At 32.8% G+C, this 14,173-nt stretch overlaps 2 protein-coding genes across 3 annotated transcripts; both read right to left on the bottom strand.

The window, feature by feature from the left end:
• Nucleotides 1-6,347: 6,347 nt before the first annotated feature.
• Nucleotides 6,348-7,445, bottom strand: LOC133286723 (NAD(P)H-quinone oxidoreductase subunit S, chloroplastic). The gene has a single exon (XM_061484178.1). It carries the CDS (start codon nt 7,367-7,369, stop codon nt 6,647-6,649), a length of 723 nt encoding a protein of 240 aa, XP_061340162.1. The 5' UTR covers nt 7,370-7,445; the 3' UTR covers nt 6,348-6,646.
• A 478-nt stretch (nt 7,446-7,923) lies between these two features.
• Nucleotides 7,924-11,782, bottom strand: LOC133286746 (uncharacterized). 2 transcript variants are annotated; one of them, XM_061484195.1, is made up of 6 exons: nt 11,488-11,782; nt 10,271-10,430; nt 9,704-9,891; nt 9,145-9,268; nt 8,655-8,789; nt 7,924-8,383 (listed from the first exon to the last, which is right to left on the bottom strand). In XM_061484195.1, the coding sequence occupies exons 1-6, from the start codon at nt 11,722-11,724 to the stop codon at nt 8,235-8,237; spliced, it is 993 nt and encodes a 330-aa protein (XP_061340179.1). In that variant the 5' UTR covers nt 11,725-11,782; the 3' UTR covers nt 7,924-8,234. The 2 variants fall into 2 exon arrangements, with proteins under 2 accessions (XP_061340179.1, XP_061340180.1); XM_061484196.1 differs by having other exon boundaries at nt 7,924-8,366; nt 8,659-8,789.
• Between the last annotated feature and the right edge of the window lie 2,391 nt (nt 11,783-14,173).

Below are 14,173 nucleotides of genomic sequence, written 5' to 3'. Positions count from 1 at the left end.
TTTTTCTTGATTGCTTGGAAATGTTATCAGGTTTTTTGGTATTTCCACCGTGAAGTTCTTGGTGGGATTGAGGGAGGATCCCCTCTTTAAAGAAGGAACAGTGGGTAGATCTTTTCTACCTCTTCCTTTGGCCTTTTTTTTTTGCTCCTTTTTCTGATGGTTATATTGTCCTCTTTATAATCTGGTGTATCTACTCTATGTGTCTGGATTGCTGCAACAATTGTATAATACGATCCTTTTTTGTGCAGAGATGCCACTTTGACTCTCCATTTTGGTGTTGATCTCATAAGCTCTCTTCTCTGTTCTTATTTATGTTTGATTCCATTTATAGTTCACCCATTAAAATTTTTGTCTCAATGCCTGGCTGCTTTGATCTCTGTACGAAAGACTTGTCGTTGTCCTTCTCTTTTCTGTGCAATATTGCTTGCCTAAATGCACTCTCTTTTTGAAGAAAAAATTTTGTTAAATAAAATTGGGAATAAGAAAGGAGAAAGCATAAAAAATAGTGTTTACAAGTAGCTTTATTATTTCTCACCATTATCACTAATGCTAAAAAATATATCGGCTATCAAATCAAGTGATGGGATGAGACCTAATCCCTAAATTATGATATATAAAACTTTCAACTCTCATATAAAGTGGTAGTCTAAAGGAGCCATAATAAAGTGGTAGCCAAAAATGTAAAATAAATTGTGACGGTCTACACCCTCTAGGAAGTGAAATATTTTGTGGAAGTCTTTAACCTACAGAAAGTCAAATATATTGTGAAGGTTAGGAAATGCCAAAAATTGCAACATTTGTGGCGGTCCGGAACTTCCTTAAAATACTCCAACAAATAGTGGCGTTGCACAAAAAGAAGATGACAAGTCTCTGAAAGGAGATGTTAAATGTTATTGGGTGACTAGTTTTTAATTGATTTATTAAGCTTTAACCTTTTAATGTTTATTTCTCTAACACATGTTAACAAGAATGATTAACAAATTCATTTTATTATTTCAGTTTTTTTCTTGAGAGGCCAAAGTGCAAAAGCCAGAGCCCAAAAAAAAAGGCAAGCAACATCCAGCCCAACCTATTAACCTTCTGAAGGGCAGAAATGTAAGAAAAAAAATCAGAAAGAAGGGATATTCATTGTGCGTGGCTCATTCTCAATTCACAACATCCTAAGTCATCGAACCCTAACCCCTTCTCACCTTACCTCACCATTTCGAACCACCCATCTCAATCCAACCACAAAGCCATTCCAAATCAATCTTCCATCTGGATTTCTGTTAGCCATATGAACCACAAAATCCCTCTACCTAGTGATTCAATCAACCATTCACCCAAAAGTTTGACCCTAATTGTTTCCTCTTAAAAAGAAAATACACCAAACACTGACCATAATCGATTGGGTGAGCTGGAGTTTGTTAGAAATGCTTGGTGGTGCGAGTGTGGAGTTTGGTTGTGCATCACAAAAAAGAACCAAGCGTGCATATGATGGACTTGCACGTAGGAATAGAATGGAAGAGCCCAAGGCCCATGCATGTGGGAAAGGAGATATAAAAAGAAAAGAGAAAAGCTTGTAGGGTCTCTTTCACCTTCTTGTGTATTTTTCATTTTGGTTTTTATTTGTTTTTGGTACTGCAAGATTTTATTTTATTTTGTTTAGTTTTGAACACAGTGTCGAGGCTATCTTGGGGGATAGTACTTGCATTGTGGTTATAGCTTTCTGTTTACTTTATTTTCTCTGTATTTCTTTCATTACTGTTGTTAAGCTCAATCCCTATGGATTTGAGCTAAATTTTCTAAGGTTGGGTGACTGAGACCCAACAGCAGTGACTAGTGTTGATTACTTTTCTGAAATGAATTTTTTATTTCTTTAGTTCAACTTTGATTTACCTGTTCAAATTTTATTTCATTTCAACCGTGTGAAATAGGTTTGTTTAGGGGGAATTTATTGAGAAATAAATTTCTCTGAAAAATGAGTTGAGTTCATGGACTCAAATAAAGGATTGTTTAAGGGAGTATTTCAGATATGATTTTTACTCCTCCATGTGGCCAAAAGGACTTGAGCTTCAAGCTCTTAGTGCCACCTGCTTAGGAATAATTTGTGTGGGAACAAATGGGAAAAAAGATTTTTAAGGGATTAAAAATTCACAATAGTCTGCCAACTGAAAGATTTTTGTTAAGCAATTAGACACTAAGGGTTTTGGGGAAGGAATTAGAACTCAACCCAGTTTTTAATTAGACTTCTTAATATTTTGTTAAATTTGTTTGTTTTTAATTCAGTTAAATTTTTTAGTAATCCTTGCAAAAACATAATCAATTTGAAAAGTCCAAAAATAATTTTCTCAATTCATTTTATTTCTTTCATTTTGCACATTAAGAAATTATTTTCAAATTTAAATCAGAAAAACCCCAAGTGAACTTTTAATCTTCTGTTTGTTTATTTTATTTTTTGTTTATCAATATTAGTCATAATTTTCTTTATTTAGTTATAGAAATTACAAATTTTAGTCAAGTTAAAAACGCTAAAGATCCTTGTGGGAATGATAACTGAGACTCAATTAAGCCCTGTATTATTTGTTGTCGTATATACTTGCGCGCACATTTGCATAACTGTTAGCAAGGCAACACAAGACATAAAATGTGTTGTGGTGTTATGAAGGAGATTAGGAGAAGAGCAGATGCTCCAGCTTGAGTTAATCTGGACAAAACACCCCTGATATCAGTTTAAGTTGTCCCACCAAACCGTTGCTTCACTACAACTTTCAAATCCTCCCACGATTGAATTGTTCCACCACTATACAACCTTTGGAACCAAGGCCCAACCATACCCTCCATTTTCATACTAGCCAAACGAACTTTCAACTATTCAGGAATTTGTTGACACCTAAAATATAACTCTGTTCTAAAAATGCACCCTATCGGATCCTTACCTTAAAAATAAGGTAATTCCATCCTCGCAGATTTCGAACCATTCTTGGATCATTAGGATCCAATCTTGATGGGTTGGCCTCAGAATATTCGTTATTGAACACAAGATTGAGCATTTTCTCCCATTCAATTTTCTGCCCCCCAATAGCGCTGCATGAATGTGCTGAAGCTGCAAATTGATGCTAGCAAATTGAGACTGAAGATCATTGAAACGAGTTTGAATATCCTCCAAGCTTCGATCCACATGAAGTTGAAATGACCCAAACTCCTCCGCCAGTGACCCTAAGGGGAAAGGGGATGTATTGGATTGGGATTTCGAAGAATTTTAATGGATTGTTTTTGAACAAAAAAATCCGTTGGTATTCGATTAGGATTTTAACGGATTGAAAAAAAGTCACGTGGTATTCGATTAGGATTTTAAAGGATTATTTTAGAATCCGTCCAAATCCGTTGGTATTCAATCAGGATTTTAAACAATGGAATCACAATCTCGTGGTATTCAAAAATCCAACGATTTTAATGGATTTTCTATTGGTGTGGATTTCGTGAGACTTTTTAGTGAAAAATATAAATAGGATGACTCTCTCACAATCTCACCCTAACCCCTAGGATTTCTTGAGATTCTTCTGTTGCAGTGTTTTCTTCTTCCTTTGGCAGGTTGACTGCTCGAAATTGGGTTCCGCCATGGGAGCTTCATCAAAACTAAAAAAAGAGAGCATATTTTTTAGGCATTTTCATCACAAAACAACCTAGAAACAACAAACCAACGAGATTTTAATATAATCTATCTCAAAAATAACATATTTTTGAGCCATTTTTTGAGAAATTTTGAAAGTTTTAAAAGTGTTTTTTCAAGCTATGAGTCGCGGTTTTTCTTGGCACAAAAAGTGTTATTTTTGTATTAAATATAAAATAGTGAAAAAATAATAGGGGAACTAAAACTCTCAAACCAATTTCTGTTTTACATGAATAAAACAATATCAATTTAAAGAAAGATTGAAACTTTCATAATATGAACCCTATATTTCATAACAATACATTCATGAACGAAATTCCTTCACTATAGGAAACAATTTCAAACAATTTTTGTGTCAATAGATAACTAAAAACTTGTTTCTCAAAAGCCCCAAAGCAATTTAAGGTTTCAATGTATCGACTGAAAAAAATTTGAATTTTTTTCTAAACTTTCATGTAATTAAACCCAAAATTTCAGATTCAAAATTTTGAATATTCAATGAAAATTTGCATATGATATATGTTTAGAAAACTCTAATCACGTAAAATAAAAACCCCAAAGTTTTCAAGATCAATTGCAAAAATTTACAAACAAAATTTTATCATGAACTTTAGGTTCTATATGCAAATTTAGAATTATTTTTATAATTAAAAAAATTGAGTCTTATAATCATATATGCATAACTTTGATACCAAATGTAGAAGATAATTTTCAACCCATTAGATATGTGAAAAGCTGTTGTTTAGTAATTTTGAATGTTTGTTAAAAATTATATTATGTTTTACTGATTGAGAAAATTATATTAAGTTTTACTTTTTTTATTAATTTTATTGCATTTCTTTGTTATTTTTTATGGGGAATATTATACTTACAACTTATTTTTGTTTACAACATTTTACAATCATATCTTAACCGTTGATTTCTGTCAATCAATGATTATTATTTTCGCAAATCAAACGCAAACTCATTAAGAAAATTATATTAGATTATATTAGTAATTTTTGAGATAATTTTCAACCCGTTGTTAAGTTTACTTTTTTTTTATTAATATCATTGCATTTCTTTGTTATTTGTTTTTATTGACTCTTGTAATTTTGAATATTTGTTAAAAATTCATATAGTTTTTTAAAATATTATAAATCCATATTGTCCTTTCAGATCTTATGAATTCTATTAAAATTCTTTAAAATCTAATTCTACGAAATCTTGATTGTAAAAAAAGTCTATAAAATCTCTCCAATTCTAAAATGTCTTTTAAAATCTGTTGGATTTTTTATCTCGAAAAAGTCTTTTAAAATCCTAATCTAATACACTCTGCTAAAAAACTAAAATCAAAACACCTCGAAGGTGTTCTCTAATTTCTGTTTTAAAAACTAAAATTGAAAAACTGTTTTCAAATTTTTTTTTTACAAAACAGTTGGTATCAAGCAAGTTTTTTTGTTTTTAAAAACAAAAAACTGTTTTACAGAACACTTATCAAACAGGCCCTATAAAATTTAAACTGGCAATCTGCTATCTATAGTGATTGCTAGTGACAGCTTTTATATCCTCTTCTAGAAGAGAAGTTAAGCCTTCTGGAGCTGCATTATAATCAACAAAGCCTTCCTCATTTGATATAGGTTGATGAGCGCACTTGTTTGCCTCCCTATATCCGTGAGATAAGGTAACCATCCAGTTCTTTGGCAACCAACTTTTCACCCTACCAATTAGCTGCGGATCTGGGCTGTTTGGATGGGGGTTAAGAATATAGTTCAGATTGGAGATATTATCACTCTCTACTATTAATCTCCTGGCTCCTATTGACCAGGTCCAGCAATATTCCAATCCTTTTAATATGCCCCAAGCCTCTGCCTCCTGGGGTGTGCAAGCTCCTATTCTAAATGTAAATCCCTTTTTTTAAACATTCAAGATTGATGAATTCAAATCGGAATGATTCGAAGAATGTAATTTCATATTTTAATACAAGTTTATCTCTTCTAAATTATTTAAATTTTGATATAGGTGTATTTTTAAGTATTAAATTTATATATAATTGAACTCTATAGTTACTTTTACTGCAAATATCATATAAGAAAGAATAAAATAAAATTATAAATAGGAAAAAAATATCTTTCACTTAAAATAGTTTAAAAGAACAACTAAAATAAATAAATAAAAAATTCTGATTGAATCGTTAAGATATAATATTCTATAGAATTTTACATATAAAGTATATTTTTATTATTATATTATATTTATAGTTTGTTTTATATTTATAAATTTTTAATTTATACATTTTTACGTGCATTTTTTATTTTATGTAAAATATTGGACATTTGAATAAAGGATAAATTTTGGCCAGTGGATAAGCTCCAATTTATCCCACTAAATCATAGGACTCCGAGAATTTGAGGTTCAAAAATCTCAACTACAGAGTAGGCTTTGTAGGCTAAGGCCAAATTTAAGGCTTTAGGAGCTACCCCACATGCCATAATCTCCATTTTGAGAAGTGTGTGGGACCCAAGCTTTGTCTCGAACAAGTAATGCTAACCTACAATTCTTAATTAGTGCATTGTTACTTAAGAACAATACGCTGATTTTAATTGTCATTTATCAATAATGTGTAAGCACGGGACTGAAATAGAAAACCATGATCAATCTTTTTCCAACCATAGTAGTTCTACGATTCTTTCTACAAAAGGACAATGCCCATGAACAGCTCTCTCTAAAAATATAACAATAAAAATCACACTGAATTATATACACCATCAAATTTATTTATTTTTTCAACATAACCTTACATAAATTTACAGGTTCAGCACAAAGAAGTATTATTTTCATTCGTACCAATTCAACCTTTGTTCATTTCTGGTTAACCCTCATAACATCACTCAGCAAAAGAGAATATCAAAGCAGCTATAGCAATCCCATCTAAGCTTTAATTGTCAGAAAGGCTGATATATATACGTGATAACAAAAGTGAACATTCTTTGCAAATTGCAACAAAGAGCTGAACTATGATTTCTGTTCAAGAAATGGTTCAAGCACACAAGACTTGGGGTTCTTCATGGGAGGGCCTTTTTCTCTGCGCTCCAATTCTTCCACCCTGAATGTGACCAACCTATCCCAAACCCCTCCTTCAAAGAGAACCCCAGCTTTTCCATCTGTGATTCTTTGGACAATACCACAGTACATGTAAAAAGGGTTATTTGGGTTCTTCACAATGGCAATCATTCCTGGCAGTAACAAAGGAAGTTCTGGTGGTTTTGGCTTCTTTGACAGTGAAAGGTTCAGGCTTTTGTTTCCTGCACCTGAAATGGGAGGTGGGTTTTCCTCAATGAATTTTATCAAACCCTTCTCACCCCCTGGAAACCCCCCAGTTAACCCCATCAATTCTTTATCAAAACCATCTTCTACAACACTTTCTAAAGACTGTGTTGAGCCACCTAAGTTTTCTTGCTCTTTGTCACTTTCTGCTGATGTTGGTGGCTTCTCATCAACACCAACTTGCTTTTTCAGCTCTTGCTGAAGGCCTTCTTCTCCATTGCAGAGTCCTCTGCCTCCCAAGATTTGCACCATGTCAAATTTGGCACATGGTTGTACTACATTGTAGGTTGGTATGCTGTGAATGGTGGATGGCTTGCTGCGAGGGTAGAGATGAGTAAGGCTATCTTGGCCTAGGAACTGGGATCGAAGAAGAGAGCCTTGAAGGCTATGAAGAGCAACAAAAGTAGACATTCTTAACTGTTTAGTAAACTGGCCACAGACAGCATTAATGAGAGGAGAGAGTGAGATATGGAAAGAACAGAATCCTAGTCTAATTCTGACCACAAAGGTTGTTGGATAGCCCTATCTTCCATGTAAAGAAAAAATTATCAGAAAGCTTCCTCTCATTTAATCCTGACCACAAAGTTAGTTCATTGGGCCACATTCTCATGTGTGACACAACACAAGCGAGGACAAAGTATATACTCTTCCCTGGCTATTCTATTGTTAGAATGCATCCCCATCAACTTCTAGTTTTTTTAATTTTATTTTTTTACATCTCCAGAGAATCAAGCAGTCAAAAGCTAAGTAACATATTTCCAAGCATAATTAGCAGTCTTACAGAGTACATTTGAGGGTTGACACAGTGCTTTCTTAAATCCAGCAATTGTAAAGCAATTTCTATAATAATAACGCAATTACCTTGCCATGATTGAACATACATTTAACAACTTAATTCCATTTTTTTGTTACATCCAAAAATAAATGAAAACAATACGTCAGTACACTGACCTTTATTTTATTTTATAAAATGAACATTTCAAAATTTATTGGGAGAATGACAGAGATGGAAAGCCAAACCAACTTGTTGGACTAAGCGGAAAGTGATGAATGACAATTGGTGATTGGTTTTGTGACTTGATTAATTACTTATCATTTTCTAATTCCCATAAGGTCCAACAAATTGGCTTGACTTGACCTTTTCAAGAATTTACCTAGACTTATTTTACAACAATGTAAAATGTAATAAGAGCTATTGGGAGCACATTTTACTTTTAAGGCTAGGCAACAACACTCAAATGCCAATGAGGAAGCCTTTTTCGACATCCTTGTTGCCTCATTGTTTATCTCCAGTTGTAAGCGTTAATCTCACACCATCTTTGAATGAAACAGGATGAAATCTTAGGGTTTGAACCAATCTAGTGATATCCATAGATATATCAGCTGGGGACTTCACACCTCGGTCAACCTGAAAAATAAGAAAAGCTTAAATACATCTTAAGAAAGCACAATCAGAGCAAGAGAAGAAGATAAATAATGTCAGGCTAAATAGTGCTCAAATGGCCATCAAAAGATCAATAAGAAACTTTGGTGGCCATGAAATGGAATGAGGACACGAAGGGTCTCGAATCTTTGATTAAGGATTAGCATTAGAGGTTAATATTTTCATATATACATGGAGATTATGCAGATAAACAAAGAAAGCATGTTATTGATTTTGTATAACAAAATTTTGAGATAAAATGAAGCGCAATACATACCGATGAGGCAGACACTGGTTTGATTAATGAGGTGTCATACCCTCTAAATTGTGCAACAGCCTCGGCCATTTGAACGCGTGATACCCTATCAGTTCCCCCAACATTAAGTAACAATTGCATTTGCTTGCCCTCTGTAACAAGAATCAGAAAACCAGAATTCACAATACAAATTTGAGATGGCTCAGCTTAAAGTTGTTTAAACAATACAAGAAAGTAGAAGACGAGCCTTTTACAAAAATCTGGAAAAGCCAAAGGAAATCATAATTACAAGAACAAGAGGGGTCAATTGTTAGGTAATGCTAAAATTATACACAAGAAAATATCATACATAACTGGAATTCAGTTATAGTATATAAACAACTTTCTAGATAAGAATTAATCTTGTCATTGAAAATCAGTCTCAAATGCCAAATCATTCTTATTAATTTTTTTTGCAGCATACCATATGTCTAACCTATATGTAAGCTTAGGTATAAAGTCCTATACCTGATATCCATTGGCTTGTTAAAGCTAGTATGATAGTTACGAGATCCTTAACATAAATTGGACAACGGAACTCATCATGAAAGAAGTCCATTTTTTCTCTTTTAGCAAGGGCGCCATCAATCCACTGCAACAGTTAGATAGTTAAATCAAATATCAAGTAATTATAAATTCCCCCATAGACAGACACCTTTCCCAAGAACATGCCCTAGAAGAATTAGAAGCAGCTAATAAGTACTAATGGAAAATTATAATCTTTGCAACAAGGTTGAAGCAAAAATCTGAAATCATAAGCACTCTTTCAAAGAGGAAAAAGAAAGGCACCAAGGGAACAATATACAAGAAACCACAAATGGTGGAAAGTTATTTTTTAATATTGAAGATTGAAAAAATGAGAGCAAAGCATTACCACCATCTTTTTAAGAAAGAAATGTCATGTTTATCATGCAAGAAGTAGAAAAATTTACAAGCATCAGACTCTCAAGTTTCATCAATCTAAATGCTGGAAGTATTAGCTTGCCAATGAAGTGTATAATACAAAGTCTACATACTGCACATGCACCTGAATAGGAAGAGATTTTGGAACAGGTGAGACTGTTTGTGGCCCGTAGATAATACTGCTTCTCAAAATTGCAAAGTTAGAGCATTTTTCTGAAATGAACTGCTCTGCTGCCAGTTTAGTTTTTCCATATACATTAACTGGAACAGCAATGTCTTCTTCCTTATAAAAGGACTTCTCCCCTTCATAAACTGATGAGAAGAAACATGGATTACAATTTAGCTAAAATCAAACTGTAAATGGACTTGGATATGGATAACAAACACAACATATTAATCAAGAAAGAAAATTCTACACCAGAGATGATTTGTTCTCTTTGATATAGGGAAAAATAGATAAAGGCGAGATAATTATGCACGGCCATGTTATTCCCGGTCAAAATTTCCAACACTTGACAATGATGATAAAATCTTTTAGTTAAGAATGACAAGCATTACACATAGAGAAAGATATAAAGAGGGAAGTGAGCAGAGCTCAAAAAGGTTATAAAAATATCTTCCTTCTTTTTGCTAAAAAATAAATAAATTATCCAGTCCTTCACCTTCATCTATCCTGATAAGGTTGGGTTACCTTGATCTGTGGAGAGATGGATGAGAAGAGTACTGCTCTGTTTAAAACTTTGCAACCATTTTACAAGAGATGATGGCACGTTAATAGCATGCGCAGCAGCAGGATCAATTTCACAAGCACGAGGCACTGAGATGGCAGCACAATTAACAACTATATCAGGCTGCCATTAGAAAAGCAACAGAGTTGTCAGTCCGATAATAATACAAATCATAAAACTGTTTTATAAACTTTGAAATGGTAACATGTGATCCTTTATCCAGATGTTTTCTTGTGATGATTTTCTATTTGGAGACAGCAACACCCTCAAGATACATTTAATGGATGAAATGCTCAAACTCTTGTAAGACATCAGCGCCTATTGAAATTATGAATATTTTAAAATTCATTACATGAAACATGCTTTCTCTCTCTGTCTCTCCAAGATCCATGTTGTCAGACAAATTTGATCATACTCAACACTGGTATATGGCAAGAAGGATGATTAATGAGGGGCTACCAAGTTGAGAGGAAATGGAGAAGCAAACCTTTTATATAAAAATAAATTCCATCAGTTCAAAAGCATGCAGTATTTTGAAATTATTAATAAATCTCAATTTCAAGGATGATAAAAAATTAGTGCTAATCATGGAGAAAACCACAGAGCCTCAGTGTCAAACAAGAAAAGACGTAGTTATCCAAATTGGCCTAAAACCAGTTGCAAAGTTATAATCTAAATCCATTTATAATGATTCTGAAGATTTGTTCATGTAAGATCCACTAAGTATTAGCAGATAAATTGGACATGCATTTGACATCTTATGCTAGTAGCCCTTTTACATTTTGTATGGAATGTGAGCAACATACATCACATATACTAGACTATTTAAATCATTGCTATGAATAAGCAATAAACAATTAATTCAGTGATTCATATGAAACAGCCAAAGCTATCCCAACTCGAGCAAACTCAACAACATTTTCCCATTTGAGACTCCATAAATCGCAATAATAAAAACCATAAAAGCATGTTAAAGAGTTTGACATTTCACTTCAACTGTTGGTGAAAACGAAACAATCAACTAGCAATATAAAAAAAAAGTTCCAAACTTTAATCCCAAAAAGAAGCTCAGAAAACGACCCATTAATCAAAATCATTAATTTTTTTCACCCAATTGAATTGAAGACATGAACAAAACAAAATTCAAGTTAGGAGGGTGGAGCAGGGAGAAGAACAGAACCTGACCAAATGCGTTGGAAATGGCTTCAAATCCATTGCCGGTTTTCAAATCAACATAGAAAGCAAGGGAGGAAGAAATGGCATCCAACAAAGGCTGTGGAGGAGGAGTTGAGTGGTGCGTGAATGCCAGATCGTAAGCGTTGTCACTTCCATTGCCATTGGTATCAGCATAGGCTTGTAGCAGATGCTGACCCAAGTACCCTGTGCCTCCCACAACCAAAACCTTCTTCATACTCATCTCTCTCTCTCTCTCTCTCTCTCTGAGTCCTTCTTTGCTTTGAGTTTTGATTCCTTTATCGTTGTATTGTAACACTAAACATTTTCTGTTTTTGTTGTTTCGTTTTTTGTGTGTGCTTCCTATCACTAGCAGTGTTTCCCACGATTCATTTGATGACAAGCAACTTACGAAAATGACCAAAAACGATGTCCCACCTGTTAAAATTATGGAAAAAAATGTGTATTATTCTAAAGGAGGTAATGTTGTGTCATTTCAAGTGAGAGAAAGAGATAGATAAAGGAAGAAAGAGAGAGTGAACAAAAAAATATAAAGGTGTGGTGTGGGTCTCACATTTTTATGAGAGTGAAAAAATATAAGTTGTGTCATTTTAAATGATAAATATCTTTTCCTAAAATTGTATATATCAATTTTGGGTACGGTTGGAATGAGAATGAATTCATACTTTTTTTTATATAAATCAAAGGTATTTTTCATGGGAAATACACGTATCATGTTGTAGGAAATTAGTTGTGTCATACTATAGACACATTCAATGTGGACCCCATCACTTTTAAAAAAAAAAAAAAAAAAAAAGTAGTGAGGTCCACAACCATGACACGACACAACCAATTTCCTACAGCATGATATATTCATTTCCCATTTTTCACAAGACAGTAAAACCCTCCCAGTTTTAACACAAGTGACATATAATTTCCAAACACATTAAGATATTGATCTTAGGTAATCCTTATAATTTTTTTTAACCTATTGGTCCTAAAATTCGACTAAAAATTTAGAATTGACATTAAAAAAAATATATAACAACCAAATTCTGCATGGATAAAAATGACAATCTAAACTTTATCAAAAAAAAAAAAAAAAATATATATATATATATATATATATATATATATATATATATATATATGGTAAAATTATTTTTTGCAGCCGCTTTACGTACAACAACGACAGGTGTATGGTTATGATTTCTCACATTTAATGCTTTCATCCTTTGTATGGTTATGATTCCCCGCATTTAATGCTTTCAAGTATATATATGTCAAGTATTTGATTGCTGCACATACAACAACTGCAGAAATGTAAACCCCTACCCCTATATAAGGTAGGATCTTTTGACACCTGTATCAAATTTCAAGTTTGACACCTTATCTGAGAGCCGTTAGATCAAAAAAGATCAACGACTCTGATTTGTAAGCATGTGATACCATTGATCTTTTTTGATCTAATAGCTCTCAGACGAGGTGTCAAAGGATCCTATCCCTATATATATAGGGGTAAATATTTCTACAGCCACTTTAGAGAATGTTATCTGCAACTATCTCAAAAATTACGTCATTTTGATTAATGAAGGGTGTTTCTGTAATTTTTTTTTATCATATGCATTTTACTGAAACACCCTTCATTAATTCACCAAAATTATAGAAACACCCTTCATTAATCAAAACAACGTAGTTTTTGGGTAACTGTAGATAACCTTATCTAAAGTGACTGTAAAAATGTTTTTTTTTTCCCATATATAGGTATGATCCTTTGACACCAGTGTCAAATTTGAAATTTGATACCTCATCTGATAGCCGTTAGATAAAAAAATATCAACGACTCTGATTTGTAAGCATGTGATACCATTAATCCTTTTTGATCTAGCGGCTATCAGATGAGGTATCAAAAAAGATCAAATGAGGTAGGATCCTTTGACACCTCATCTGATAGCCTTTAGATAAAAAAAAAATCAATAACTCTGATTTGTAAATACGTGACATCATTATCTGAGGTTATTTGACACCTCAAATATATATATATATATATATATATATATATATAGGGATAGGATCAACTTACACCGGTGTAAGAATAATAAATCTTACACTAAATCTTAACCGTTGATTTCTGTGCATCCAACGGTTGAGATTTATTTGGAATTAAAAATTAATGAATGAGTGAGACCTAATAAATCTTAACCGTTAGATGCAGAAAATCAATGGTTAAGATTTGGTGTAAGACTTATTATTCTTACACCGGTGTAAAATGATCCTGCCCCATATATATATATACATTTACTAGTTTGAATATTAAATTATATCAATTATTTAAGGTTATTTACAAGAATATCAGTGTAAATTATTTGAGGTGCGCGCGAGTTATTCTTAAAAGAAAATATTTTTTTTGTCCTTAGCAAATTTCATAATGTCCGCTTTAATCCGTAGCAAATAAAAAGGCTATTCGTGATTCTAAGAAATTTAAAATGAACCCATATTAGTCCTTTTGATTTCTTGAATTTGTGAGGGACCACGATTTCAGCTAAATGAAAATTTCTGAGGGACTAGGAATAGTTTTTTTTTTTTAAAAAAAAGAGACTTTAATTTTAGAAATTAACTAACTAATATAAGTAGTTCTGTAGCTGATTGTTTCTCATATTTCTCATAAAAAAACTCTTAATCTAAACTTTTGA

Source organism: Gastrolobium bilobum, unplaced genomic scaffold (assembly GCF_033153095.1).
Source record: "Gastrolobium bilobum isolate Gb01-03AN ecotype WA unplaced genomic scaffold, APGP_CSIRO_Gbil_v1 utg16848, whole genome shotgun sequence".
NCBI classification, from domain to species: domain Eukaryota; kingdom Viridiplantae; phylum Streptophyta; class Magnoliopsida; order Fabales; family Fabaceae; genus Gastrolobium; species Gastrolobium bilobum.
This window is presented reverse-complemented; position numbering and strand designations above follow the sequence as displayed.

Coding starts and splice junctions, on each gene's coding strand:
- LOC133286746 (XM_061484195.1), bottom strand. CDS start 11,724: ATGAGTATGAAGAAGGTTTTGGTTGTGGGAGGCACAGGGTACTTGGGT. Junction 10,431..11,487: donor TTTCCAACGCATTTGGTCAG/GTTCTGTTCTTC, acceptor TTCTAATGGCAG/CCTGATATAGTTGTTAATTG. Junction 9,892..10,270: donor CCATCTCTCCACAGATCAAG/GTAACCCAACCT, acceptor TCTTCTCATCAG/TTTATGAAGGGGAGAAGTCC.
- LOC133286723 (XM_061484178.1), bottom strand. CDS start 7,369: ATGTCTACTTTTGTTGCTCTTCATAGCCTTCAAGGCTCTCTTCTTCGA.